The sequence below is a fragment of the Balearica regulorum genome, chromosome 1 (assembly GCF_011004875.1).
Source record: "Balearica regulorum gibbericeps isolate bBalReg1 chromosome 1, bBalReg1.pri, whole genome shotgun sequence".
NCBI lineage: Eukaryota > Metazoa > Chordata > Aves > Gruiformes > Gruidae > Balearica > Balearica regulorum.
Window position 1 is genome coordinate 69182652 of NC_046184.1, and position 26311 is coordinate 69208962.

General features: G+C 45.0%; 1 protein-coding gene across 1 annotated transcript in view; it reads left to right on the forward strand.

Annotated features, from left to right (window-relative positions):
* Positions 1 to 26311, forward strand: part of CECR2 (CECR2 histone acetyl-lysine reader) — a 104347-nt gene that overhangs the window by 34563 nt on the left and 43473 nt on the right. The window contains exon 2 of the mRNA XM_075757057.1: positions 16626 to 16720. Coding sequence (XP_075613172.1) covers positions 16626 to 16720 — 95 coding nt within the window. The remainder of the gene's footprint in view (positions 1 to 16625; positions 16721 to 26311) is intronic.

Genomic DNA, 26311 nt, shown 5'->3' on the forward strand with positions numbered 1-26311 from the left:
TGTGCTCCCAGCCTCTGGCTCATATTTGCAGCCCAGAAACTTCCTTTTGTATTTAACAGCACTTGATAGATATTCCCCCCCACCCCTTCTGTTAATTTGCTTGTTTCTTCTGTGAACTCATGTACACTTTTAGCATCCATAATATTCCATGGCAAAGAGACAGGCAGATGAATTATTGCTTGTGCAAGGAAGTGTCTCCTTTTGTTTGTTTTTATCCTGATAATTTCATTTGATGTCTGTCCATTCTTTTTTCAGAAGGGACTATGAGAACTCATTCTCTATGCCATTTCTGGTTTTATAGTCTTTTACTGTTTTGCATAATTGTTTTTTCTGCAGAAGCTGATTCATGTGTTTGATCACTGTTGTTGCCCTGCTCTGGCTTTTTAGTTCTCCTGTGGTTTGTTTTTTGTTGTTTTTTTTTAACCAAACGTGGGGACCAGAACTGCATGTAGTGTTCAAGGTGTAGATACACTCTGCATTTATACAGAAGCATTATGATGTTTTACGTGCCTTTCCACGAGGTGTCTACTATTATTAATTAATTTTTGACAGCTTCCACTGTATTGTTTCTACTTTCAGGCTTCTGCACGCTGCTGCCCATGCCGCATCTCTGCTGAGCATTTCTCTTGCACTTTTGCTTATGATCTGGACCCTGACAGTTACTCTTGCTTCACCATAATTTCCTTTTTCCTCTTGCTTCTCCCTTTTTATACTTCCACCGTATCTGAAAGAGCTTCCTTCCTCCAGTGCTCCTGCCCACCTTGATCTCTAAATTCCTGCCAAAGATTCATACTACAAAGCCCTTCAAAAGCATCTGCTCTTTTTTTCCCCTTATCTAGTGTACCAGCACTGTTAGGCAACTTTCTATTACGCTGGAAATAAAAAACTGCCTCTAAGATTTGTGCCAAACTCACAGAATGTAATTCCACATATGTATATCCAATCCACTCTTCTTTTTTCTCCTTTCCTCTTCGCCATCTGTCTTCTAATCTGGTTTCTGTGTGTATTAATGTATAATTTTACACCAGTCCGGTTAATTCCAAGTTTAGTTCCAGTTTGCACTGTTTAAAAGTGTCTTACGTTAATACAGCTTAATCTGCTCACACCGTGCGTGGCATCTCAAGGAAAGCAGCATTGCAAGTTTGAAGAAGCAATCCAGGGAAGTCTGGGGCCTCCTCTGTTCCTGTCTGGGAGCTTTTGGATAGAAATCACTCGGATGATCTGCGTAACTCCTGCATAATAAGCCTGATGTTCCTTCTCTGTGTTGGACCCGCCGCACCACTGATGTGCAGATGTACAGCCCATTTGCCTTCCAGACGCGGTGGATTGTACACAGACGGACTCTGTGAGCGTCAAACACGCGCGCGAGAGGTTGGAGACGTACCCAGCGCATCACGTTTGCGACTGACGCCGTACACTGGGTCAGCACGTAAGCGTTTGTCCAGAGTTGTCCTGGATGAGTGGTCCTGGCTGGATCTGTAAGAGAGGAATCTGCCATCGGGTGCCTTCCTATGCAAGTCCTAGTATTGCTGTGTGTTTTAACCACAACCAAGGTAATACGGGACAACTTTCGTGTTTACAGCAATATGACCTATAGTTGCTGTATCCTCATTACAAATGATTAAATTGCCCTGATTCCCTCTCTCTCCTCTAAAAGTGAAAGTCCCATACGGTTTCAACAAAAGGGGGTTGTTACATGCTCCGAGCATTTAAAAAAATGGCCATCGTGTTCAGGTGCTCCCATATGGACTTTGGACCTCAGTTAGCGCTGGGAATATGTATCGTTCTGCGGGTGCGTTGAGGCAGGATCAGTGTCCTTCTTCGCCCGTCCTCCGCAACCGGAGAGTTTAGCTGCAGTGCGGTTTTGAAAGTCAGCAACATTTCAGGCCCCCCAGTTGCGGAGATGCCGAGGGATGACTCTCTCCTTAAGGTTGCATCATTACATTTACATGTAGAGATGTGATTCGCAGAGAAGACCGAATCTCTTCCTCTAACATATAGCTTCACACCATGTAATAGTGGGTTTGAATACATCTGTTCGCCGAGTGTTAAGTTCAATTAAACTAAATTAGAAATGGATTAATGCTGCAATGGTCAAAGGTCTAGTGTGAGAGTTGTTAGGCTCGGTTTTACTGCTCTGCGTTTGGCTTCCTGTGTGATCTTGGGCAAGTCACTTAGCTTATCTGTGGGAAGCCCACATGGTTGTTGTGAGGTTAAATGCCATAAAGATGCATTAAGTCCTCTTGTGTATATGTTACGGGGCTTATACAGAGGTTGAAGATAAAGTTAACAAAACTGGTCCCTCTTTGTCAGCCCTTTCTGTGTCCCGAGTGATCTCTATGGTTGGAAAAAACCCCACGCTTAAAAGTTCCCGTATAACCAAATATACCTGCATAGGCTATACCTGAATAAAGGATGTTGCACTTAAATGATTAGGCTGTTGAATCTATAATGTTTATGATTATTTGGCAGCGTGATCTGCTTCTGTAGCAAGTGTGGCTCTGAGCCATTCTGATGTTAAAAAAGGGACAGAAACAATCAGTAACCCCCGCTGCCAGGCAAAGGAAGGATGAGGGCTGGGGCAGGGGCGGACAAAAGCTTAATCTTTCTCTCTCTCTGTTTTTCTAAGAGTTTGAGCTAATCGGCAATAACCAACACTAAAACATCTGAATCATAAATCTATTCAGCTACTGCGTGACTCCCAACAAACAGAGTGTGAACTGTTTGTGCCTTAGCTATTCCCTTCCCTGCTGAGCCATGCTTCGCATTTATCTCTGATAAGAGACTACCCTTTCTCGTAGTCTTTGCAGATTTAAAACAAAATTCCCGTCATGCTTCTTACATTTAAGTCATCAGGACACCCTTTCCTTTTAAGATAGCTTTCGGCAGAAGATGAAATCATGGCGAGAAAGCCCAAAGACCAGGGATGCAGCCTACACGCTCATCCTTCTCCCTTCTTCCCCTACTCACCCCCCCCCCCCCCCCCCGCAAGAGTCAGGACTCCTGCTTCCCGCTATTGTGAGAATTAATCCTTTCGTGTTCCTCGCTGCTCTACCTTCTATATAGCCAATAAGCACAGAGTGACTGAAGGGTTGGATGTGTGCTCGAAGGAATGAACAGCAATGGATCAAACTGCTCTAGCTCTTTTGCAAGTGCTGTTAGGAAAATATAATCAATTGGTTTCTGTTTGAAAAATAATTCTGGTACCTCAGTTTAGGTGAAAATGAGGAAAAAAAGGAAATTCCTAACTTTGTACCCCAGCTAGAAGTCAATACAGAGATAGTCCTGAATGCGGTTCCTTGATTGCCGGCTGTGGGTCTGCTCCTGTGTTGACTAAGGCTGCCCACAGCAGACGCATAGGTGGAATTTTTTTGAACACCAAAATTTATTTCAGAGGAAAAGGAAGTGACATTACATTGTTGTGCTTTGATAACTTTCTTCTGTGCGAGTAACCTTGGAATGAGCAAGTTTTGTAGTTTGCAGGGTAGGATGTGATTTTGGGGTTTTTTTTGTTGTTTGTTTGCTTTTTCTTCTTCTGTTTCGACTGTGTGGAAGTGGCATGGAGGTTATTTAGTTAAAATGACTTCCTGAGATTTCTGCATGCTAGGTGTCTTTGGATCTCCTCTTGCTAAAGCTTTATTAGTGAGGCTGAATTACAGGAGATGTTACCGCCCATCAATATGCTAGGATTGAGTCCTCTGGGAGCGACCAGGTCAGAGTCACCTGTGCTCATGGGCAAGTAGGTGTTTTGAACAGTAGCAGCCATATGAATGCATTGATCAAAATGTTGGGTTGTGCAGAAAACACCTGTGCTTAGTCTTGAAAGATGGCAATCTTTGAAATGCTGTAGTTCATAGCATGTGTAAGGGTCCATGTGCCATCCTTTAAAGAGCTTTGGAAATCATGTGATTGTTTTATGCCCAAATGTTTTATACTTATTTTAAAGTTTGAAGGAGACTAATATATGGAAACTAGAATATGAAGAGTATGTAACTATGACAGTTTGGGGGGAATGGCATGTACCTTCTGAGAGGTAGACTCTAAGCCAGTATTGGTTTTCACAGTGGAGATGTCTAGGATGAATTTATTCTCGGAAGTAGCGATCCTTGTTCCCAGCGCTGAACATTCTGTGTCATCTCGCACATTTGGTAGTCTTCTGTATTTTACCTTTGACTTGCTTAATTTAAAAAAAAAAAAAAAAAATTAATTTTGTTGTCTTTAAGTTGTTTTTAACATTCTTGCAATGAAATCAGATCCTGTTGAGGAAAGCTGCTCTTTGAGAGTTGCCTAGCCAGCATGGCTTTCCCTAAACTAGAATTTTTCTTAGTTCCTCAGTTTTGTTCGTTTTGAGCACCTCTTTTAGACAGAAATGCTGGGCAGAATGAGACATTTCCTTCACTGCTGAAAAAAAAGTAATTGGTAATGTTGTAATTCAGGATTCTTGCCTGTATGAAGTGGCTGGTACGGGTGTCCTTGCTGCTATCTGTGGCACTTACTGTTTGGAGAGGTTTGAGCAAGGCTGTGTAGGAAAGGGCCTGCCATCCTCTTCTGCTTTGAGGGATCTGTGAATAGTTAAGCTGGTTCTCGTTGTCTTACAAATATTAAGCCTCATGGGAGATTTAGGTATTTGTCTCTATTTTGTGCGTATTGAAAAAGAGAATAGTCAAGTCGGTTGCCTGAAGTCACCCAGCCTGACAGTGCTGGGAATAGGTTTCCTGGCTCCCAGTACTGTACTTTAAAACACAAGATTAGTCTTTTTTGAAAAGGATAATCTGTATGTTCAAAGAAGGCTTTATAAAGCTCCCATTAACCCTGGTGCCGTACCTAGTGAGGAATCTAATTTATGTTCTGGCAAATGAAAGCAGTTTCGAAGACCTCAGTGCTGCAGGTCACTGTCAGACCTTCAAGGTCCATTGCCACCAGTTTAATTTTTCTCCTGCTTGGATTTGCCTCTGTCGTTCCTGAGAAAGAAGGAGCAAAACTGTACTCCTGAGGAAAGATTTCCAGAGACATCCAGTTGCGGATAACTGAGAACAAGGTCCACGTGTGGTATTTTGCTATGCTTAGTTAATGTATGGAATGGCTAATGTTCCCATTCTTTCCTTGAAAGAAGGAGATACTTTCTGGTAAAGCTCTTTTTTTTTTATCGCATTTTATCACTTAGGATCTGAAGATCTGAATTCCAGTAGCCAGTGACTGGAAATGTCCTTTCAAACTAAAATGTTGAACTTTAGAGTTTACCCCTGAGTCCTCGAGCTACCTTATCTGAACAGCAGAGGAAATTTTTTTCCAGTTTTCTTCTGTTATCAAGGTAGAACACAGCGCCTGAATGTTAGAGAAGTAGCAGTACATTAACCTCAGCCTTGCTTTTACTCAAAGATTGCAAGTGTTTTACAGGGTTGGCTAAAGATTATCTAACTTTGGGGAGGGGGGTGGGGAGGAGAGAGAGAGAGAGACGGACAGAGATTTAGCTCTCATCACTGAATGCATGAAGTGAGAATAAAAGCCAGGGCTTTCCTGATCCCATGCTCTACTAATAACACTTTTACAAGCTGGTTATATAATTATCTGTTACCGTATTTTTTTTTCCCCACTTCAGGCAGATCAGCTATTTCATCCAACCAAAGCGTTTTGTGCGGATCTTTGGATAATCCAGTGTCATCACTTCTGCATTGAATTGCAGAAACAAAGCTGGCTATTCCAGTTTACAAGATGTAACAGACCTTTGTTTCATTTTTTAAAATGTAATGAAACAAATCTGGTTTGTTTTTTTTTTCTTTTTTCCTTATTCTGCATGGGAGGAAAGAATTTAGGAGAAAAAGGTACTCCGAATAATGTCTGTGGAATAAGTGTTACAGCAATAGACCTGGTTTCCTCTGTGTCTAGGCAATCGTTTACTGCCCTTCTCTCAAATTATGATGCTGTTTATAATGTATGTTTTAAGAGCGTAGTTAACATTAACATTTATGAACATAATAATAATTAACTATTTGGCCATTTCTGGCAGATATAACTATTATTGCATAAACAGCCAAGTGTTTGTAGCAATCTGCGAATTTATTTGCTCTAAAGATGACATTATTTGAAGCTAGAGAAGAATTCCTGTATGGCATGTGTGTTGAAGAAGAAACTCATGCTGTGCTGTGGAAGGAGAGCTACAGGCACTCCATCACCTTTTTTATGGAGCAGCATTGCCAGATGTAGAGTAAAACACGGAGCGTCTGTCTCCATAGCACACGAAGGGCGCTGTATCATTTCCCTTGGCAAACACACCCGTGAGCTGAGCTCCGTCCAGACGTGGGCAGAGGTGGCGGTTCGGGGCCACCCCTGCCTGAGGGGCCTTAGTCAGGACAGTTGCACCGGTGACACTTGTGCGAACGCCGAGTTACTCGTAGTACCTAGCAAGAAGCAGCTCCTGAGATTTTACGCTTTACTTGACAGCCTAAAAACGCTGGGACTGCTAGCCTTTTGTGTTGTTTTTCAGAGCTGACCCTTCTCCCCTCTGCCTTTGCCCAGCCGCAGGGAAGGGTACGGGAATTCCCGTGGGGCTCCTGGCTCATCTCCCTGCTGCTCCCAGCCCCGAGAGCAGCCGCCTCCGTCACCAGGCAACCTTCTTGGGTTTGGGTTTTTACTAGCATCCTGCGGAAGATGACGGCTCAGCGGAGCAGGGCAGGTCTGCATCTCCCAGCAGGACAGCCGAGGAAGAGTGGGATTCCCGGGGGAGCTGGGAGGCCGGCTGGGGAAGGCGTGCTAGATAGCTGTCGCTGGGGTGGAGGCTCTGAGCCCCGACCAGGCTTTAAAAGCTCTGGGGGGCTTTTCCACATATCTGATGAAATACGGATTTATTTGGACAGGGCTGAAGGTAGACCGTAAGCGCTGGAAGAAGTAACTTCTTTTGTTTATTTTGACATTGGATCCTGCGGTGATGTGTGTTATGAAGCCAGGGCCGTGTAAGGAACTGTGACTTGCGTTACAATATTTGACAGGCTCGAAACACCATTTCATATGACAAGCCTATCCCATAGTGCATATATCTCTCATTAGGGTGGTAGGTAGCATCTGTATTTCTTACAATAATAAAAGAAAAAATGTATGAAAGTCATGAATTTCTGTATTGAAGTATGTCTGGACTGTATAAGCTTGGAATAAGCTCAGTCAGTCTGACAGATAAGCAAGGTGATGCTTTTGGCTATCCAGAGTAGTGCAAACAGTTATCTGAGAGTACAAAAGAGACCTATGGTTCCACAAACTGTTATGCCATGGAATAGATGTGTGTTTTTAAAACTTAGGCTTGAGACTAAGCCTGTTGCAAACAGGCAGTTCATGCATCTGAGTAGCTGACTGGCTGGCTGCATCAGGGTTGATACCAGTAGGCAGCTATTTCATACATATTCTTTTTTACTACATTCATAGAAAAAAATGCTGGAACTTGGATTTCAGCATAGCACTGTGGTGGGATTCACCCACCATTCATCTTGGCCACGCGCTGTAGTAGAAACCCGTGGGGTACCTGTGTGTAGCTGCAGGCTCTCTCAGCTTTTCTTTTGTCTGACCCGGACCAGGGAGGAAGAGTTTTTAGTGCAGATAGCACTTTAAGGCTGATCACCCCGCTGAGCGGCCAGCCAGGGTTTGTTTGTGGTGGGTACGCTGTGAGCACGCTGTGGGCTGTGCTCCGTGGCATCCGAAGGGGAGGCAGAAGAATGGCTGGCCCGGGAGGTCAGATTAAAGGGGAAAAGCGAGGCTTTACAGCTTTTTTTTTTTTTTTTTTTTTAATCTTAATGCATTTTACCATTTCATCCCGCTTCTTCAGGCAAGGGTGAGCAGGGACCTTTTCCCCCCATTCAAAAGCCAGGCCATCGTTTTCCTTAGAGGGGCAGAAGGGATGTAAAGGAATCACCTGAGCCCTTGAGGGTTGATCTCTGCTTTCTGTTTATTTCAACACCCATGAAGATAGCTTTTTCGTGACTGACTTATCTATTGGCAGCTAAGAACATCCTGGAGGAGGGGAGCGATGTAAGTGCCAAGGCACCACTCGTTGTTGTTACAGGAGAAGTTTTGTGGCGGGAGTGCAAACCAGCTGCACAGCTTGCATGCCGCGTTGCATCAGCAGTGCATGATGGCAGGGAGTAGAGTTTTGGCCAGTGTGTGAGCTAGAAGAGTGGAGGTTGGCTTAGCCGGGCCAGTCTGGCTATGTCAAAAGCGGCGAAAATCCCCTTTAAAAAATTGTTTTCCCAGTAAGTCTTGAAATCTTTGCAGAAACTTTAGCCAAGCAATCCATTCCAGATTTTGGCACTCATCCTTTCCCTTCCCCGTGCTCATGCTGAGCAGATGAGCGCAATGGCCAGACCTAAAATGAAGAGCATCTACAGTCTGATCTCATCCTCCCTTGCTGCCTTTGGCTGGAGAGGAGGAGGAGCTTTGAAATCGGATTATTACTTCGAGCCTCTTGGCTTTGGAGCTACAGACTGTTCCCTATGTTGCCAATGGGCTTAAAAGCTTAGCAGAACTCCCACTAGGTACCCAGGAAGCCTCTTACTGCAGGAGATGGTGACACGGCAGGATCAGCTGTTCTTTATTTATCGTGCGGCGGAATCGTCTGGGGAGGGACCATAGCTAACCCGGTGATGTTGTTTCCAGAAACAACGTCAAGAACAGGTAGAGCCTTGCTGATGTTGTTCCCCACCGAGGTGGCTGTGCTCACCTAAGGCGCTGTGTAAAACTGTTGCTGAAATTCTTAGTCTTTAGCTGCCGGTAGTACGTAGCCAGTAAATGGGAATGCTAAATCCAGCATTTGTGGAGAGAAGGAGTTTGGGGTTGTTTTTATCAGCAAGGTACTACTGGCATGGGACTGTGAGAGCTTAAAAATGTGTAAGGTATGTAGTATTATGGGTTGGCTTCAGAATGGTCCCAATCTTTAGCTGTCTGCTTGCCATGTTTCTCAGCCTGTCTTCCTGGTAAAAAAAACCCCAAAAACCTAAACCAGTGCAATCTATGAGTAGTTTTAACAATCTGATACTCCACATAAGCGCAGCTACTGGGAGAGATCCTTTCTAGGCAATAACAAATTACATCTTTCTGAGGGCAAAGCGAACAGGATGCAATTCAAGCAGACTGCGTTTCCTCTCATGCTATTGTGTTTGGAGGTTATTTTCACCTAGAGGAGTTGAACTTGTGGCTTGGGCAATAGTGGTCAGCCACTTTGTGAGGGTGTTTCAGTTTGGGGGTTTTTAAGGTACTTTTCCTATAAAGGCATGGACTCCCGATTAGAAATTTAAGCAGACTGGTGTTTAGCTTGCTTTTCTTAATTGCCCTTCGCAGGCCTCTTGGAAGTCTTCCGCAGGGTCTGCCAAGGGGTCTGCAAACCACAGGCTGGAGACCATCGGTTCTGCTGAGCCTGAAATGTCTATCTGTCTCCCATGTAAAGCCAGCACAGTGCCCAGTGTGATGCTTGCCCCTCAGCCAGCATAACTGGCTTACGGTAAATGGTGTAGATTATCTGCTCTGAAGGAAGAGGGGATTATTTTGAAAGGGAGAAATGATCCTTTGGAGGGAAATAGCATGATCACCAAATGCTTTGGCTGCTAATAAAACTGCTGAAAAAGAAAGATGATGGCAGTGGCATCGAGTGTCAAGCCTTATGGGTTCTCTCTCAGCCTCGCCACTGAGTAAAGCGTGCCCCTAGGAAGGATGCTGAGGCTTGAGTTAGTTTCTCCGTCTGTAAAATTGCTCTGCACGTGGGTGTGTGCTTCCCCTTCCTTCGCAGGTGCTGCAAGGCTTTACTGAATGTTCTTGAAATGCTTTGATGCTCTAGGATGAAAGCTGCTCTAGAGGCATAAAGTACTAATGTCTAACTATTAAACAGAAACTAATTGCTTGTTACTTCAGAGCTTCAGATGTAGCCTGTCCATCTGAAAAGGTACTTTGCAGGGGGAAGAAACAGAATGAACAGCAGGTTTACAGCTTTTAGGTGCTGACAATGCATAAGCTTCATAACAAATGTAGGGTTTTTTCCCAAACAGCTAGGAGGAGAGGAAAGCTTTATTAGCACCGGTACGCTGCTATGGGGCATGAGGGAGACTGGATTGATCAGTCTGAAATCTCTTTTCAGTACAGTTTAGCCACCCAGCGTGAGCTGCTCGTATTTGTTTGTATTACACAGCAGTGAAAAATTCCAGTTGGAGAACAAGCGGCGGCGTGCTGTGCAAACAGGGGAGGGACCCTGTCCCAAAGGAGAGATCAGGCAGCAGGTTAACATGGATGGAGAACAAGAAGCCACAACTGTTCTGGCCAGTGGGATAGAGGGTAAATACTATGGTGGTCTCAGATCACCAGCAGCCTTGTGCCCATCCCAGATTTTTAAGCATCCTGATAGAGAGACTAAAGGAGGACAAAACCAGAGTATGCTTATAAACCAAGCCTAGAAAATTCCAGCCTGACCAAAAATGTCCATCAGCATTGGACACAGTTTGCGTTTTCAAACCTACTTGGGCTAAACTGAGCAGAATTCAACATTTGTGCATCCCCTTTTTGTAGCTGAAAGGAGCTGCTGGAGGGGAGGACAACTGAGGTTACCCATTGCACTGATGGCACTGAGGGGGGGAGCACGTGGGATTTGTGCTTTGCAAACAGCCGTAACGTGGAGGCAGTACAACAAATTCTCCCTGGCTTTCTGTTTATAACCATCTCCCTCATACAAAGCTGTCATCTCACACCTCTGCTGAGCCCTGGAGTAACATTATGCACCTATTTACAATGTGCTTGAAATATCCTTCAAAGTCTGCTCACAGAAAGTTGAGCGAAGTAGAGATCTCAGAAGGCACTGAGAGACATTAAGGGGGGGACCTGAAGAAACAGGGAAAGGGAAGACCTTCGCTGCTCCTGCTTTTTCCCCATCCCCAAGTGATAGTCCTCTTCTGACAGGGTATCTTTTCTCCTCCCTCCGATGTTTGTTCTTCATCCCTTGCCCTTGCACACACCGGTCTGGTGGCTCAGATAAGAGCTGGGACTGCTGTGGTGCCGAGTGTCACTAAAACACTTTGCCTCACACTCCCAAAGCTACAGTAGAAGGCCAGCTTGGCTCTCCCTTGTCCCCGGGGGGTGAGGTGAAGATGAAGGTGTTTCCTTGAGGACAGCTGCTGACTTGGTCCCTGCTGTCAAGAGTGCAGGGAGGACGTTCAGCATCCACTCTCCCTGCGATGCGAAGGCAGAGCAGAGAAGACGGGGGGTCTGTTGGGTCAGGAAGCTGTAAATCCATGAGGCATCTTACAGAGAGAGGGTGCAGGCTCCTGCAGGACTGTGGGGAAGCTGGGAGAGATGCATCTGGCTGTAGATTTAGGTAATGGGTGATGTCTCCAACTAGCCACTAAAATTAATATCCACGTGGCTGGGAGACTTGATCAGGATCCAAAAGCATAACTTATTTCTGTCCTAAAGGCAGCCATCTAAACCCACTGCTGTTTGCCCTTTTAGGGTATCCTGGCCCTAAGAATACCCCTAATTCCCTGCAATGCCCTCCCAGCTTGTCGTGCCAAGACAGGCAGTCTCCTATTTTGAAAACTATTTCCTGTTGATGGCAGCGATCGCAAGCCGAGAGAGCATGGCACTGGGCTGCAGAAGGCGCTCTGGCTGCTGGGCAGGGGCCTGGTTTTTGCGGGTGTGCTGAGCATGTCCCAGGGACTGAACACACCGACAGACCAACAAGCTGAGAGTGGGGTTTGGCACCACCAGCCTGTGGTGTAGCTGGATCCTGCCACCTCGGCTTTGGGACCACATCCCGCTTTTCATTGCATTGACCTTCTGCTGCTGCTTTGGGTGAATCGGCTGGGTGTGCTGTGCTGCTCAAAGGAAGGTGCTGCACTTTCCTCTCTGGGATGTGTTGGGGTGAGCAGTGGTCCTGCACCAAGCCTCTGTGTCCTCCTCAAAGCCAGGCGATGGCTGGCTCTTCGGTAGGGTAGGCAGCAGGAGCTCCTAGCCAGAGATGAGAAGCACGCACTCTGGCTTCAGGCAATGCAGGGGTAAATGACGCTCATTGGAAGCATTTCAGACCTGCAGTTGACTTCAAATATTCCTGCCCAGTCCAGGTAAACTGTACTCTTTTGCATGAATTCGCCTAACTCTTGCCCAAGTACCTGTTGTCATTAGTTATCTGTGAGGGGAAAAGAATGTCCTGACTCTATTCAGTGACTGCACTGAAATTTCAGCACATGGGTCGGGGCTTTTGGTGATCTCCTAAAGCCTCTGCAAAAGCCTGTTGAGTCACTTGTGAGCATTGCAATGGAAAGCTGATAACAGCAGTGGTATGGAAATAGAGCTGAAGGGATTGAGGTTTTTAAACTGATGGCTAACTTGGACAAGGCTTAGCTGTGCTTAAACTGGTTATGTCCCTCAGATTCGGTTATAGATGATTCAGCTCCAGCACAGAGGAGGCCTTTGAACTGCAGTCCTGTACCTTAGCGCACAGCCTGCTCACGCCAGGCTCTTGCATGTGCTGGCCTTCCCTGCAGCTTTGGAGGAGCCTGTCTTCTGAAACAAGGACCTCAAACTTTGCGACACCACCCTCCAAGCGAAACAGTTTGTGAGGAGCTGGAATCTGACCAGCATAGTGCAGGAAGCCAGCGTCTGCAGCAGCCCTGCCATTACCTTTGCGTTGGTGTTGGTGACTGTGTCTCACTGCTGTCATGGTTGCGGACTCATTCGTTTACTTTTATCCGGGAAGTCAATCGTCTTTCCTCTCAAAAGTCGGGGCAGATACTGAAAAGGAGTATACTTTGGGCAAGGCTGAGCTTGGGTCACCACACGTACAGAGGCCACAGCACTTGGGTGCTGTCAAGAGCAGCACAAAACAGCAGTTGCAACAACACGCAGGCCATACCGGGGTTTAATACATGCTCAGAGCAGCTCTGGAGCAGCAGCGTTTTGTTTTGGACTCAAACCTTGGCCAACAGCACACCAGAGAGGTTACCCGTACCTGCCAGAGTGCCTGGCATGGGGCAGGCAGGTATGGGGCTGCCGACTCTTCCCTGCCAGCCATTTTCCCAGGGAGCGGGGAGGGACGGGTTGGTGCCCTCTTGCCCGCCCTGGCTAACCCTGCTTCAGGCCAGCGCTCCTCTCAGGCGAGCTGGTCACCCTTGCTCCGGCGGCCGCCTCTTCCCGACAGCCCTTGCCTGACGCAGGGGGGATTTAGTCCTGGGCTGGGGGCAGGGAAAGACGTTAAACAGGCTTTTCCCTAATGAGGTGTGACGCCAGCTGGAGAGGGGGAGAATCCTGCTTTTCTCGTGTCTGTTGCTCTCTCCAGCTAGAGGAGGAGGAGGAGGAGATGTCGTCCCCCCTCCTTCCTCTGCTGATTTGCTGCCTCTTCTGTTTCCTTTCTGTGCCGTCCCCAAAGCGTTTTGGCAAGGTTCAGATTTCTGCGCTCACAGCTCAGTGCTCAAAGAGAAAAGGGGAAAAACAAAAGGGTTGGAGGCGTGGGGGGGATGGTGGCTGGGAGGAAGCCCAGCCGCTTGCCCTGGCCAGGCCAGAGGAGCGTGGGGACGGGCACCCCAGGCAGGGTTTGCCCTCAAGACCACGGGTTTTTTGGTGTCCTCATTCTTCTGGGAGTCCCTTGGGTGGCTTCGGCCACCTCTGCTCAGATCTGCTGCTTGAGCACCCTGCTGCTTTTCTGGCCATCCCTTGTTGAACAGAGGGTCAGAAAAATAGGGTTTATTTGTTCTGCAAAATCTGGGTCAAGACATTAGGTGAAAACCCGAGGGGATCCCAATTCTTCATTTGCGGTCCTGAGATGTTAAGATTTGCATTGCATCCTCCTGGTCCCTGGCATTCCCACAGCACCCCGAGCATGTGGTCCAGGATTTAGATGTTTTGGGGCAGAAAGCTGGAGAATCCAGCGGGATAGAAAATTGTGGCATTCAGTTAAACAGGGCCAATGGACTCAGCCCTGGGAAATTAAAGCACCTCTTAATGCTCTTGCCCTGTTGCAAGCAGTGAAAGAAAAAAAGAAAACTAGACAAAAAGTTCACAGGACAATATCGGCATCTTTTTCCAAGACAAATAACTATGGTAATACTTGGACTGTGTCTTTACCGAACCTGCTGGCACCAGATTGCGACTGTCGGTAGGGACCACAGGACTGGAGTGGGCCACAGGCAGCACCCGCAGCATTGGGGAGTGTGGTGCGAGCACCTTTCTACAGAGACGCCGACAGCCCCGTGCCTGCTAACGATGGACTTTTGTTAGTCTCATGCTACGTGTGTGCTGATTAATGCTGACTTGTGCCAGAGCCCCTTAACCCAGCGTTGCGCCGGGACTCCGCACCCAGCCACGCGTCGCTCTGCGTGCCCGGTGCACCTGTTAGCCAGTGGCTGTGAGATCCGTCTGCAGCCAGGTCGGGTTCCCAGATCTGCTCCGCGCCCACCGTGAAGGCAGGGACAAGGAGCACCCGTCTGGGAAAGAGGGAGGCAGCAAGAGAGGGGGAAAGCTCCCTGGGCAGGTGTTTTGGGGAAGATGGGCAGGTCCCTGCCCAGGAGACAGCCCCTTGCCCAGTGCCCGAGGAATGTCCCCCAGCTCCCAGGGTGACCCACTGACTCCAAAAATGTAAAGGTCACTCCTGGGCCTGGAAGACAATGGCTGCAGATAGGGGCTATCTGAGCTGGTTGTGGCCAGTGCTTAGGGAGTGTTAGTCAAACAGCAGGCTGAAAAGGCTCACGGGAAGCAATTTAAATATTCCTTCATACAAAAGGCTGTCGCATCCCAGCAGAGGCAGGCTGCTGCCTGACATTTAGTGCACAAGCGTACGTGCATGAGGGAGAGGCTGAATGGGGGCAATATCCTGGAGACCCCCTTGTCCTTTATTCTGGGTCCTAACGTTGTTTTTGACAAGCTGCAAGTGTATTGTGGTAACACACCTGGGATGTTTTAGCACATCTCATACTTTTTTTTTTTCCCCTCCTTCTCAGGTGTATTTTGTTAGAAGGCAGCTGTCCACTACAGTAATTTACAAATAAAATAAGTCAACACCTCCAAAACATTAACTGCTTACCAAGTGAATTCACTAGGTAATTGCTATTTATATAGTGTGATTACTATTTATACAACAATAATATCACTTTCTCTGAGGCATGGCAAGCAGCAACTGCAGTTTTTGTATTAAGTTGTCATTAAGCAGGGTAGTCGTCCAGAAGCCAGAACAGAGATTCTTGGGACTTTTCCTAGCTCTGTGGCAGGGACGCTATGTCAGGCTTTGGCTGCACGCTGCCCTTTCCTTGCCTCGAGTTTCCTCATATAATAGATGCGTTTAATACATTCTTCACGGGGCAGGTGTCAGGCTTCCACTCGTGAAGCACTTTAGATGTTGCACAAGAGGTAAATAAGAGTGGCGTTGATAATGAAAATATGCCATTAATACATTTCCAATAAAAAACTACAAGCAGCGTTTAATCTGCAATCTGTTATCAATAATTTTATTACCGCAGTTACTGCGGTCTAATAAAAAAGCACTTTCTCTTCTTTATTGGGTAAGTGCCAAAACGTTTATCCTTTATTCTCTGGCCATTAACCTTTATTCCGTAGCCATTAGCTTAGCCATTTGTGTAACAGTCTGTTGAGTAACATTCAAGTAGGAATTTGTATTCAATCCATTGTTTACTCTGAAACCCCAAAATAATAACTTCTTATGCCTATGCTGTTTATCCATATTAAATCTTGTTAAGTGCTGTATACTAGTGATGATAACTCCTATAGGAAGTGGCTTTTTCTTACTGTGAATGATTTTCTGGCATATAAATAAAACTGTAGTTAATCTAGTAATATTTTGAAAACAAGGCTTGAAATTGCTGGCTGAAAACCAGATATTTCTCACAACGTGTGTGAAATTCGTAATAACTACAGTTCAGAAGTTTATCTTTTTTATGGAGCAGTTCCTGCATCGCGCCTTTACATGAACTCCATTGTGCTGAAATAAGCTATAATAAATACTCTCCACCCCTCCCATCAAGGCTTGAGGTTTTGGGTCATGAGGTGTCTGACATCCCTCCATCCTTTCTTTCTCTCTTACTGGAGGGGAAAAAACCCAACAAAGAGAAGTAAGTTAAATAATCAAAATGCCTGCTTTACTTTGGGGCATTTGCTTGCTAGCTTTCAGCCATTTCTGGCTATTCATCTGAAACTGCTACTTCTCTGTGTAAGTGGCTTTTAGGGCCACACTCTCTGAGCACATCTTTTAAATGAGCTCTCACCAGCCTTAGTGAGTGGAAAGCAAAGGAGGAGAATGAAACTGTTGATTCCTGCCCATCAGCTGAACATGGGAGAAATCATGGCTTTCTTATTAGGCTGTAGCATCTCAACCTCACTGAACCCTATTTTTCTGTTTCCAGACAAAAGCATTAGTCTTCTGGCTGGAGAATGACATTCAGTAAAAGCCTTTCAAGGTCTTCCCATAAACTCTTGCAATGAAGAGGTAGTAGTAGCAGTATTTTTAATGATGGGGAAGGTCAGCTTACCCAGCGTACGCTCTGCTGCTGTACACGTACTTGAAGCTGCTTGTGTCTTTTTGGTCCTGATCAGCTAGCAGTAAATTTTAAGGAATTAGTTTGATGGTTGGAATTTTTTTTTCTCTCCTTTCTGCTCATTAGGAACTGGAAGCTGCTCTTCACAGGGATGATGTGGAGTTTATCAGCGACCTGATCGCCTGCCTTCTTCAAGGTTGCTATCAGCGCAGAGACATCACGTGAGTAACCTCACTCTATGGCTTAAGCGCTTTGCAAGGGGAGCTAATTAACACGGTTGTGGGGATGTTTCACGGCTTTAGAGTGATGACATGGCAGTGATCGGCAGCCACCAGCAATCAGGCCAGATGCTTTACTGAGTGGAAGAGAATTCCAGCTCTTCTTGGGTTGAGTTGCAGGTTTTTAATTTTGCAGACCTGTCGTTAAGTGAACTTCTTTGTTCAGGTCCCATGCAAATGTGTCGGATGCTCTGCTGTAGCACTAGCGTGTACAGCGAACATTCACATCTGCTGTTATGCTCTGCACTCTATTTGGTCAAATTAGCAATATCACACTAAGTCTTTAAATCATCACATATGTTTTCAACATTTTATATGTATTGCATAGAATAAAACTTGTTGCTCTGCAGCCACTTCATTTGCATGGAAGATCCCATTGCTTTACAGAAGGACAATTGTAATTATTTTCTCAGAAGTAAGAGGAGTATTGAAATCAGTTCAGTTGCAGGATGTTAGAAAGTGATTTGACACGTTGTCTTGTTTCAACATCCAGAGACACTTTGTTAGTGTCCACGAAAGTAGCGTCCCAAATTGAGACATCTGTGGAACATCAGTCTTTAGAGGATCACTGCTCAGCAGTGAAATGTGCTCCCAGTGATAACAAAGACTTGTTGCAGTGTGTTTTATTTGTCCTTCTGCAAATCATGTTAATAGCAAAGCATAATTGTGGAGACGAAGACAGCTTGGCAACACTTGCAGTTGCTTAGAAGAGGTGTTAAGCAATCCTGCTCCCTAGGATTCCCCTGTTGTGCAGAGGCTTAGGCTGGTGCATAGGCATATAGCCATAGGTGCTTGCATTGAAAGCTCTGTTTCTAATTAAACTGATTATGTTCAACAAAATTTATATAGTTTATTTTGTATATATATATGTGCCACTTAAGTAAGTTCTCTCACTTTGCTGTGTTGACATTCGTTGTAAGCGGGTATCTGGACCTGAACCAGGCAGCTGCACTACCTTTACTGTCTCTGAATGAAACTGATGCGATGAGAGGCTTGATCGTAAAGGGACGCAATTGTGTATACCTCCTTCATCAAAACAGCCACAGAGCACTATAATCTTGCTTATAAACATGCAGCAAGTTTATTTCTTCATACCAGAAACACCAGAAAGTAGTGGCTTAAGTGTTTTGCCCATCTTAACCAGCTCACTCTTGTAGAAGCAGCGGAAGATTTGTCTTTGATAAATTTTATAAATTTCACATTGTGAGGTTCTGCTAAACTCTCCAGATCTAAGAGTGTCCACTTAGCAATTGCACTGTTTAATTCCCTTCCCTTTCTCAGCTGTTTTAACTAACAAAATTCAGGGATGAATCACGGGTGAGTCATTAGGCATTAGCAAATTGTCTGTCTGGGGAAGGTTACACATGTACACACGGGTATACACTCACGTACAGTTACGTGATGCACCTGGCAGCTCAGCGATGTGTAGTTTATTCAGTATTGCATGTAGGTCCCAGTTTGTGCCTGAGCAAATACAGCTTTGGTTAACTCCGAGATGCAAAAGCTGCAAGGAGGTACCTAAGTAGCTGTTGGTGTGTGTCTGTCCAAGTACCAGAGGTGCCGTAGGAAATGGAGGAGCGCAAAGTCACGTAGTGAAGTTGTGAGAACTTATACCTCACCCGAACGGTTGTGCTAGGGAAAGCACGAGGTGCCTGCAGGAGAAACCAGCTGCACCATTTCTATAGCACCTCCCGTCGAAGGGGACGACCTGGTGGGCAGGGGACTAACAAGAAAAGTCTCTTCTGCAGAGGAGATGGGGAAAAGAGCACAGCAGGATCGGTGCAGTGGAAATGGGTGAAGGAATATATCAGGAAAACTGCCCGGAGCCACTGGGATGTTAGGGAGGTGGGCTCTGAAACTCTGCAGAAGAAGCAATGGGGGAGGCTACCTGGAAACAGAGGGAAAAGTGCTGAATGCAGAGGGATGTCATGAAGGAAGAAGCATTAAGATTTAGTCTAAATATGGAAATCAGCAGATAAAAGAGAATAAAAATGATGGCTTGGATACACTTCTCAGAAACAAGCTTGCCCCACTGTTTGTTTCACACTCACAAACCAGCCATGGAATATTTACCCAAAATGAATGTGTGTTTTTACAGCCTAAAATTCTCCTTGTTCCTTACACAATTATTTGCAACATCTTTGTTCCCTCTAACCCGAGTTCAAGAGGCATAGGCCTTGCCTGATGCACAGCTTCCCCGCTGTTCCTAGTTTGTCCCCAGTTAACAGTAAGGAGTTGAGCCTCTAATTGATTTTTTGAGTGCCCAGCGGACAAAGACGTGCAAACGTAAGAGGCAGAATTTGTGTGGAGTTTAGTTTCGGCTTTTCACAATGGGACAGGACTCTGCATTTTTCTGTTGCAGACAGATAGTAGGTGTCTGTCTTGCGTGGGAAAAATCCACAGTTTCACAGACCGTCACGGTGGCATTACAGCAGCAATTTCTTCAGTCATTTGTGCTCTGCATCCTCGTGCCAAGGCCGTGAGCTGTTAATCTTTAGGCTGCGGGCTTTACCCACTGTTGCACCTCGGATGGGAAGGTTGGAGCTTGTTCTCATCCTTGTTCTTGGGCTGGAGCACTGCAGCTCAAGCACAAGATGGTTCATATAACTTCATATAAAACGTAGTTTACCTACTTCTGCAAGGGGTTTTGAGGTTTAATTAGTTTTGTATCGTGTCTTACCTCTTTGATGGCCAAAATGTTATCTGTCTATGCTTTCTCACAGTCTGTCTGGGAACAGCTTGTGGTTCTTGTCACATCTGTTTTGACGGCGTGCAGAACTGGGCTGCCTGGCTTTAATCATGCATCATAGAGGGGTATAAAACTGTCACATACCTTTGCTAATTATAATGTGCTCTCAAGTAATTTTGGAAGTGGAACCTAGCTGAGAGCCCTTCTAATGCACAATTTAACTTGCTCTAGTTTGATTTGCTTTTTATTCTTTGAAAAAAAATGAGATTAATACTTTTGGAGGGTTTTGGGTTTTTGGTTTTGAAGCAGAGCAACTTTGCCTTGGTTTTGATATTCTTTATGACAGACTTTTTTAAAAAAAAAAAAAAAAGAATTGCATGCAAGAGAGAGGCTGGTTTTTACCCAGCTTGATGGTTAAGGAGTGTTGAATGTCTGGAAACGTAATATTTTCTTTGAGTTATGGATATCTGTTTAACTACAGAGACTACTTAATGGGATGCCACATGATCTTCTACAAATTCTTATTTATCATAACCTATCATAGCTGTCAGGAACACTCTTCATTGACCTGGTTCTTGCCGTGTTAAGCACTGTAGAAGTACGGAACTAAAGGTAGTCTGCATTTCTGGCTTCTAGCATCTTAAGTGATGACCCTGTAGATGTCCTTGCCTGGCACCGGGTGGTTTGAGACTTGGCCAGGACAGTTCCCCTGTTCCTCTCTTCTTTTTGCTCTGACTCCAAGTGCTTATGTGCCATGATCTGCAGCTTTTGTTGTTTTATAAATACCCTTTGTAGCATTCATATACCATCCATACCATTGAACTACTAGCGACGCAATAACTAATATCCTTGAAGCTTTTTGTTTGATCTTTCGGCTCAGTTTTATGCTATAGGCACGCTTCGATTTGATGCCAGTGAATTTACCCATATGGTTTTTCCTGCTTCTAGCTTTTGTGCACAGGCCTTGAAACGTCTATGTTTTCTTTTAATTGTTTCAAAATGCAACTGCTTGGAAAGTGGGGAGCGACGAGGGAGAAAACTCTTGATAGAATTTGGGGTTTATAAAAAAATAAATAAATGAAAATTAAGCAGTTTGAAAAAATACTGGTGCTTGCTTCAGATTCTCTCTGATATAAATTGGGCAGCTGCATAGTCCCTAGGGGCTGCCACTTTAATTCCAGCAGGAAATGTGACTTGATGACTTGTATCAAGACAGGAAGATCAGAGCTTCAGCTAACGGCAACAGCCGCAGCAGGAGCCTTCTGCAGCTGTTTTTAAGTAAGAAGTGATGGTGTGACATGGATGTGTACACTCAACTAAAATAATCCAGAAAAGCTCCTGCTGTTCAGCATTTCTTTGGGTGAAACTCATTCTTCACTGCTCTGTTATTGCTTTTTTGCTGTTTTTCTAATGTGATGGCATAAAAAGTTTCAATGACTTTTATCATATTTCTCATTGGGAGATGTTTTGTAAGCTGCTATTGTCTCTTGAAAAACATTTTAATTGCTTTTTCTTATAACATGTTTTTTTGGGGTTTTTTTCAACATGAACAAAGGTGCCAGAATGTGAGGAGGGACAAAACCAATATCTCTGCTCTTGCCTATGCCCCATGAGATTTTTATTTTTTTTCTTATACCCCAGGAGATTGCTCCATCTCTGTAGGTGAAAACTGTCTTAATTGACTTTTGTGGCACCACAGACAGCATTTGCTTCCTTAGGAACCTCAATTATTATTTTTTTTCTTGTTATTTCTTCCCTTAATGCTTTGGAAATTTTTTTCCCAAGCGACTCGTCTGTTTTGCACCCACCTTAAGTTCTTTCTGGATCTGTAAACTAACCTTGGAGTCTTTGGCTTGTAGTTTGCACCTGGTTTGTTCTAATATGGATAATAAGACTATATTCCTTAACTCCTTTTCCCTTCCCTGCAATTGTCTTAATTATTTCTTTCATACCGTTAGTGGTGGCACTGAGAAATATTCCCAGTACGGCATCTGAAGAGCTATATTCCCTACTTGTTGAATTGCCAATCAAGAGCACTACCTCTCTTCTGCTTATTTTCTAATGCTTGTTCTGTAATCACGTATTTGAGCTTTCATCAGGAAGAGATAAGGAATAATCTGAAATCTTCTAACCCATCAGGGCAGAATGGCCGTTTCTGAGGACTGTGTTTAATAGCTCTAAGTATTTCACTTCTTGCTTCTTCTTTGTCATTTTAGTCCATCCTTGTCTTTTATTCTGTGCGGAGTGTGTCTTTACAGGCTACTTTGGGGGTTACCCCAGCTCTCATGTTTTGGTAAAAGTGTCTTCAACAGAATGCTTAACATCTTGAAACTGGCCTTCTGCATGTGGCTACATGAGCTGTGTCCTTTAAGAACTCCTGTATGCTGGTCTGGTCTAGGGGATAAAGTTGCAGGTTGACTGGGATAGCTGGCAAACCAGTGCCAAGTTTTCAGTCTCGTGGATACTGTGGAGAACTGGGCTGCAGGAATAGCTAAGCCAAGGTACTATGACAATCTGAATGAATTCAGCACTTCAGTCCATGCCATAACACCTGGGGCAGCCAGCCTAAGCTCGGTCGCAGCAGACCTGGGGACCACCACATTTCGGAAAGAGTATTAACGGCCGGCTCTTGCAGTCATGCCAGTGACCTTGATTATAACAACTGTTTCAATGCCCCAGCCACAAAGCACCTCACTAACTCGGAATCATATTCATGAATGCCAAGTGAATATCAACAAGATCAGCGTTATTTACAGTCTGACTTTTAACAAGTGCTGCCGTGCATACATCATGGAGATTGGGGGATGGCCTCTGGAATCGACCCAGTATCATCGGCGCAGGAGATACCGTGAGGGGGCAAGGGGGATGAAGTGGCTACATTGCTCATCTTGAATCTAATATTAATATTTATTATAATAATAGCCAAGCTATGCAAGGTGAGCCTTTTAAAGGGTAAAAAGTGAAAATGAGGCAGCTGGCAGGTGTTGGGAAAGGAAGGATGAGATTACAGCAGTAAAATAACACAGTCATTCAGAGATTAATGAGAAGCACAGTGGAATAAAATTATAGAGTTCAGGTATAAATAAAGCTAAGTAAATGTCTCTGATTCTCAGATGGATAAAATTAATCCTTAAAGAAGAATTTGAAGAAAAGTTGGTAGCACGTTCTGGAAGTGCTATTCCATAGATTTGGTGGAGAATAAGGACTGAAAATGGTGGGAAAAAAAGACCATGAAAGCTGTGCTGTTATTATCAGGGCAGATGGATGAAAAACAAATAGAGTGGATACCTTGGGGGGAGGGAGTTATGCAAAACAGTGACAGGGAGCAATAGGTGGCTAAACTTAAAAGGATGAACAGTGAACAGTCAGTGAAGGGTCTTGGAGACTGCAATGATGTCATCATGCCAATGTCAGAGTTTGGAATATGAAATGGACAGCTGTATTTTTAAGTTCTTGATGTTGCAAGCCAATTAGTCTGGAGAGGAGGAAGAAAGCAATGATGAAGAAAGAAACTGAGAAGGCAAGTGAAAACATCTTGTCCTTTGAAGGAAGAAGACAAAGAATGACGGAGAGAGAGGGACAGGATGTGGAAGTTCTCTCCACGTGAAACCTTTGCCCTCACTTTTGAGACTTACATTTCAAGACAGTGATGCTTCAAACCACCAGCGCAGGATTTTTACTCCAGCACGGTTGGTTTTGCAGACCACCTCCCAGCACCTCAGCCAGGTTCAGAAAGCAATCTTTAGTGCGAGGGTGAATATAGGAGAAGTTCTGAAATTAATTTCTTGGAGCCTTTTAGTGCCAGTGATCTTGATGAACAGCTGGGGAGGCTGCTGGCCAGCTGCTAAGCCACTACGATAATTTGGTGTGTCATGTCAGTCTCTGTTCTAAGTCACCTATACTTTTAATTTTTCTCTCATTTTACCTTCTATTCTTCCTCAGTTTCTTTCTCGTTCAACCAGCATAGTGGTTTAAGCTTTAGAGGAAAGACCTGTTCTGAAATGAATCCCAAAAGGGACTTCTTTAGGACCCATTTATTTATCTGTAAAAACTTGGTTTTATCCATTGTCCCAGAAACTTGTAATACGTGGGGCTGGTTCTGAGTAATGTATTTGCTAAGCTTGTTTGCTTCAAGGCAACCCCACACTAGGTATTTTTTGCCTCAGAAGGGACTCTCTTCTCCCACATTAAACATATTTTTCTATGAGCAGCAAGGCACATAAGAGCTTGTTTCATATGAATTTGTGCCATAATACATGCATGTGTCCTATTTCCCCATCATCATCAAGACAATAACTCTAGCTTCTTCCCCACAATGCTCATCATCACTGTAATACCCTAAGGTCCTCTCTGCAGCCCCTAAACAATTGGAAGAGCTTATGGCACAGCAATACTGTTGTGTTTCCTTATGGCTATGAATTGGGAGCATGCTTTCCATTGATGGGCAGTAGGAATGAACAATGCAGCATTAGGCTGGCTTCACTTGTTCTTCAAGGATCCAGGAATGAATAGTAAGTAATGATCTTCTCCCAGTCTGAATGTGGAGCACAGTGAGCCTCATTCCTATTTGCTTTTTCAGAATATAGGAGGTGTACTTGGGTCTTTCGTAAGTTATTCGGCTCCAACTCCCAAGGGCTGATCTGCTTCCGTTCAGAGTGTCACAATCAAATAACTGTAGTAGAAAGAAAGAGGCATGTGGATAAAAATTGGCAAGCACCTATTAAGTCTGGTTAGATGCTGGTGAAGGTAATTGATGGGAGAAGTGAAATGCCATCACAGACCAACCAAAGCCTTTGCTGTCTTACCAGGTCAGTTCACAAGGTGAAAATTGGGCTCTAGGTATCTTCCTTTGTTCTGGACCATCCAGCAGGCTGTGTTCATCCCTCCTGAGATAGAGACTACTATGGCTTCATCTTCATTTCATCACGTCCGGAGTGGCTTGTTGTTGGGCATACACTGTGTGGTTGGTTGTCAAGGTCACACAGAATAAGACACAAAACAAGGGGGGAAAAATCCATGCCTTAAGAGTCAACGTGTGCACATGGAGGCAGCGTGTGGCAAGAGCAGAGAGTGCTGCAGCTATTCTCACACTTCAGTTTGTGTGGCCATCAGCATCCCTCCCTGCACATCTTTTCCAGGTCAGATCAGTATGTGCTGGCTACACACCCAATGTGCATGAACCAAAGTCTCCTTTAGCAGAACCCTTCAAAGCGGTAGCTGGCAGCCTGCATCTTACCAAGCCTCTCACCCCACACCAGCGTTGCCCAAATCCCCCACACTGATTGACAGAGTTGGCTTCCCCTGAGGTACCTCTTTCCTTCTTGACCATGCAGATCCTTCTCTCTCCCTTTTTATTGTATCTCACAACCTTGGGTTAGTTATCTAACAAGTTCTTGGGTTAGTTAATAAATAGTTCTAACTCTGGTTCTTTTTGTTTTCCTTTTTGATCCTTCAAGAGATTGCCTTTTGTTATTCAAAGCTGAAGGTACTTGACACAGAAGCAATGCAGAAGCCCCCAGGCTTCAAACGCTGTCCTGGCTGCTGGATCGTTATTGCTATAAGTGATTCCCATCCTCAGTGTTTGATAAGCCTTGGGGAAGAACTGGGCAGAGAAGAATGCAGCACTCCGAATTCCTGAGGGGTGCTAGGAGGCATCCACCCATGCAGGGACTGGAGGAGTTTCACCTGCTGATCAGAGCCTTTCAGGATCAGCGTTTCACTTCACTTAGGGACCCTCCTGCCTTTGTCTGACTTCCTTTACAAGGCTGACAAAAATCTGGCCTCCTGTGTGTCACAGGGAGAAAGGTACCTTGCTTTGTTAAGTTGTGCTTAGAAATGTCTGGGTCAGATGGTTTTGTTTTGAGGCCCAGGAACTTCTTGAGCCCTAAAACTGACCCCGGGAACTGCTGTGTCTTGGATTTATTGCTTCATGACCATGTGCTTTGAGGAGAACCTAAGCTCTTTGCTTTTCCATTGCATCCAAAAAGTGACATAATTTACTGATACCGTTAAGTCTGTCATTGCCATAAAGCCTGCTGCCTGCTGATGTGCCTGTAAAATGTCCAGTTTGCATCAGTATTGCTTAATCTTCTCCTGGTGATCTTATGCTTCACCAGGGGACCAGCTGTGCCCTGCAAATCAGTGCATTCTTCCTTCAGCTGGCCTTCCTACTCCGCACCTCTGTCTTGTGCACCAGTACCACCAACTTCAGTACTGATGGTCACGACACCTCGTCACCATCACCTTCTTGTCCTTTAGTACCAACCATACACTCCAGTGCCTTCAGTATGCACCCTGGTGTTGGCTCTGAGACTCAGCACCTCTCTTCTGCCTCCTGCCATTCTGCCTTTGCCAGTCGAATCCATCACTCATTTTCTGATTTTGAGCCTGACAGAAAACTCTGCACTTCAGGGTCTCAGGAGATCCTTACCACTTGATCTGAGCATACAGGGAAAAATTCATGTTCCCAGTCTAGCTGCAGTGATAGATCTCATTGGACAGGGAAGCGCTGGGCTCTGACTCTCCTCAGCTTTCCGACCCTATTCGCTAGCATGCCAGGGAATTCATTGTTTAATGAAAGACACTTTCCCTGGCCCTTCCCCAGCCAAGATCAATGTCATTACATGGCAAGAGGTGACATACACTTAGACATCTCCCTTGTATTCTCCCACAGTATCACATGCCAGCTTGACAACAAAATTTCTTCAGGCGCAATAGACATTTTCAGTTCTATCATTAGTTTATCATAGGCGCTTGGGGTGAGATAACTTCTTTCCTTGGTCCTTTCCACCTGGACATGTAATGTGTGATGGCATCAGCACTGGTACCACCCAGTTCTACTACCA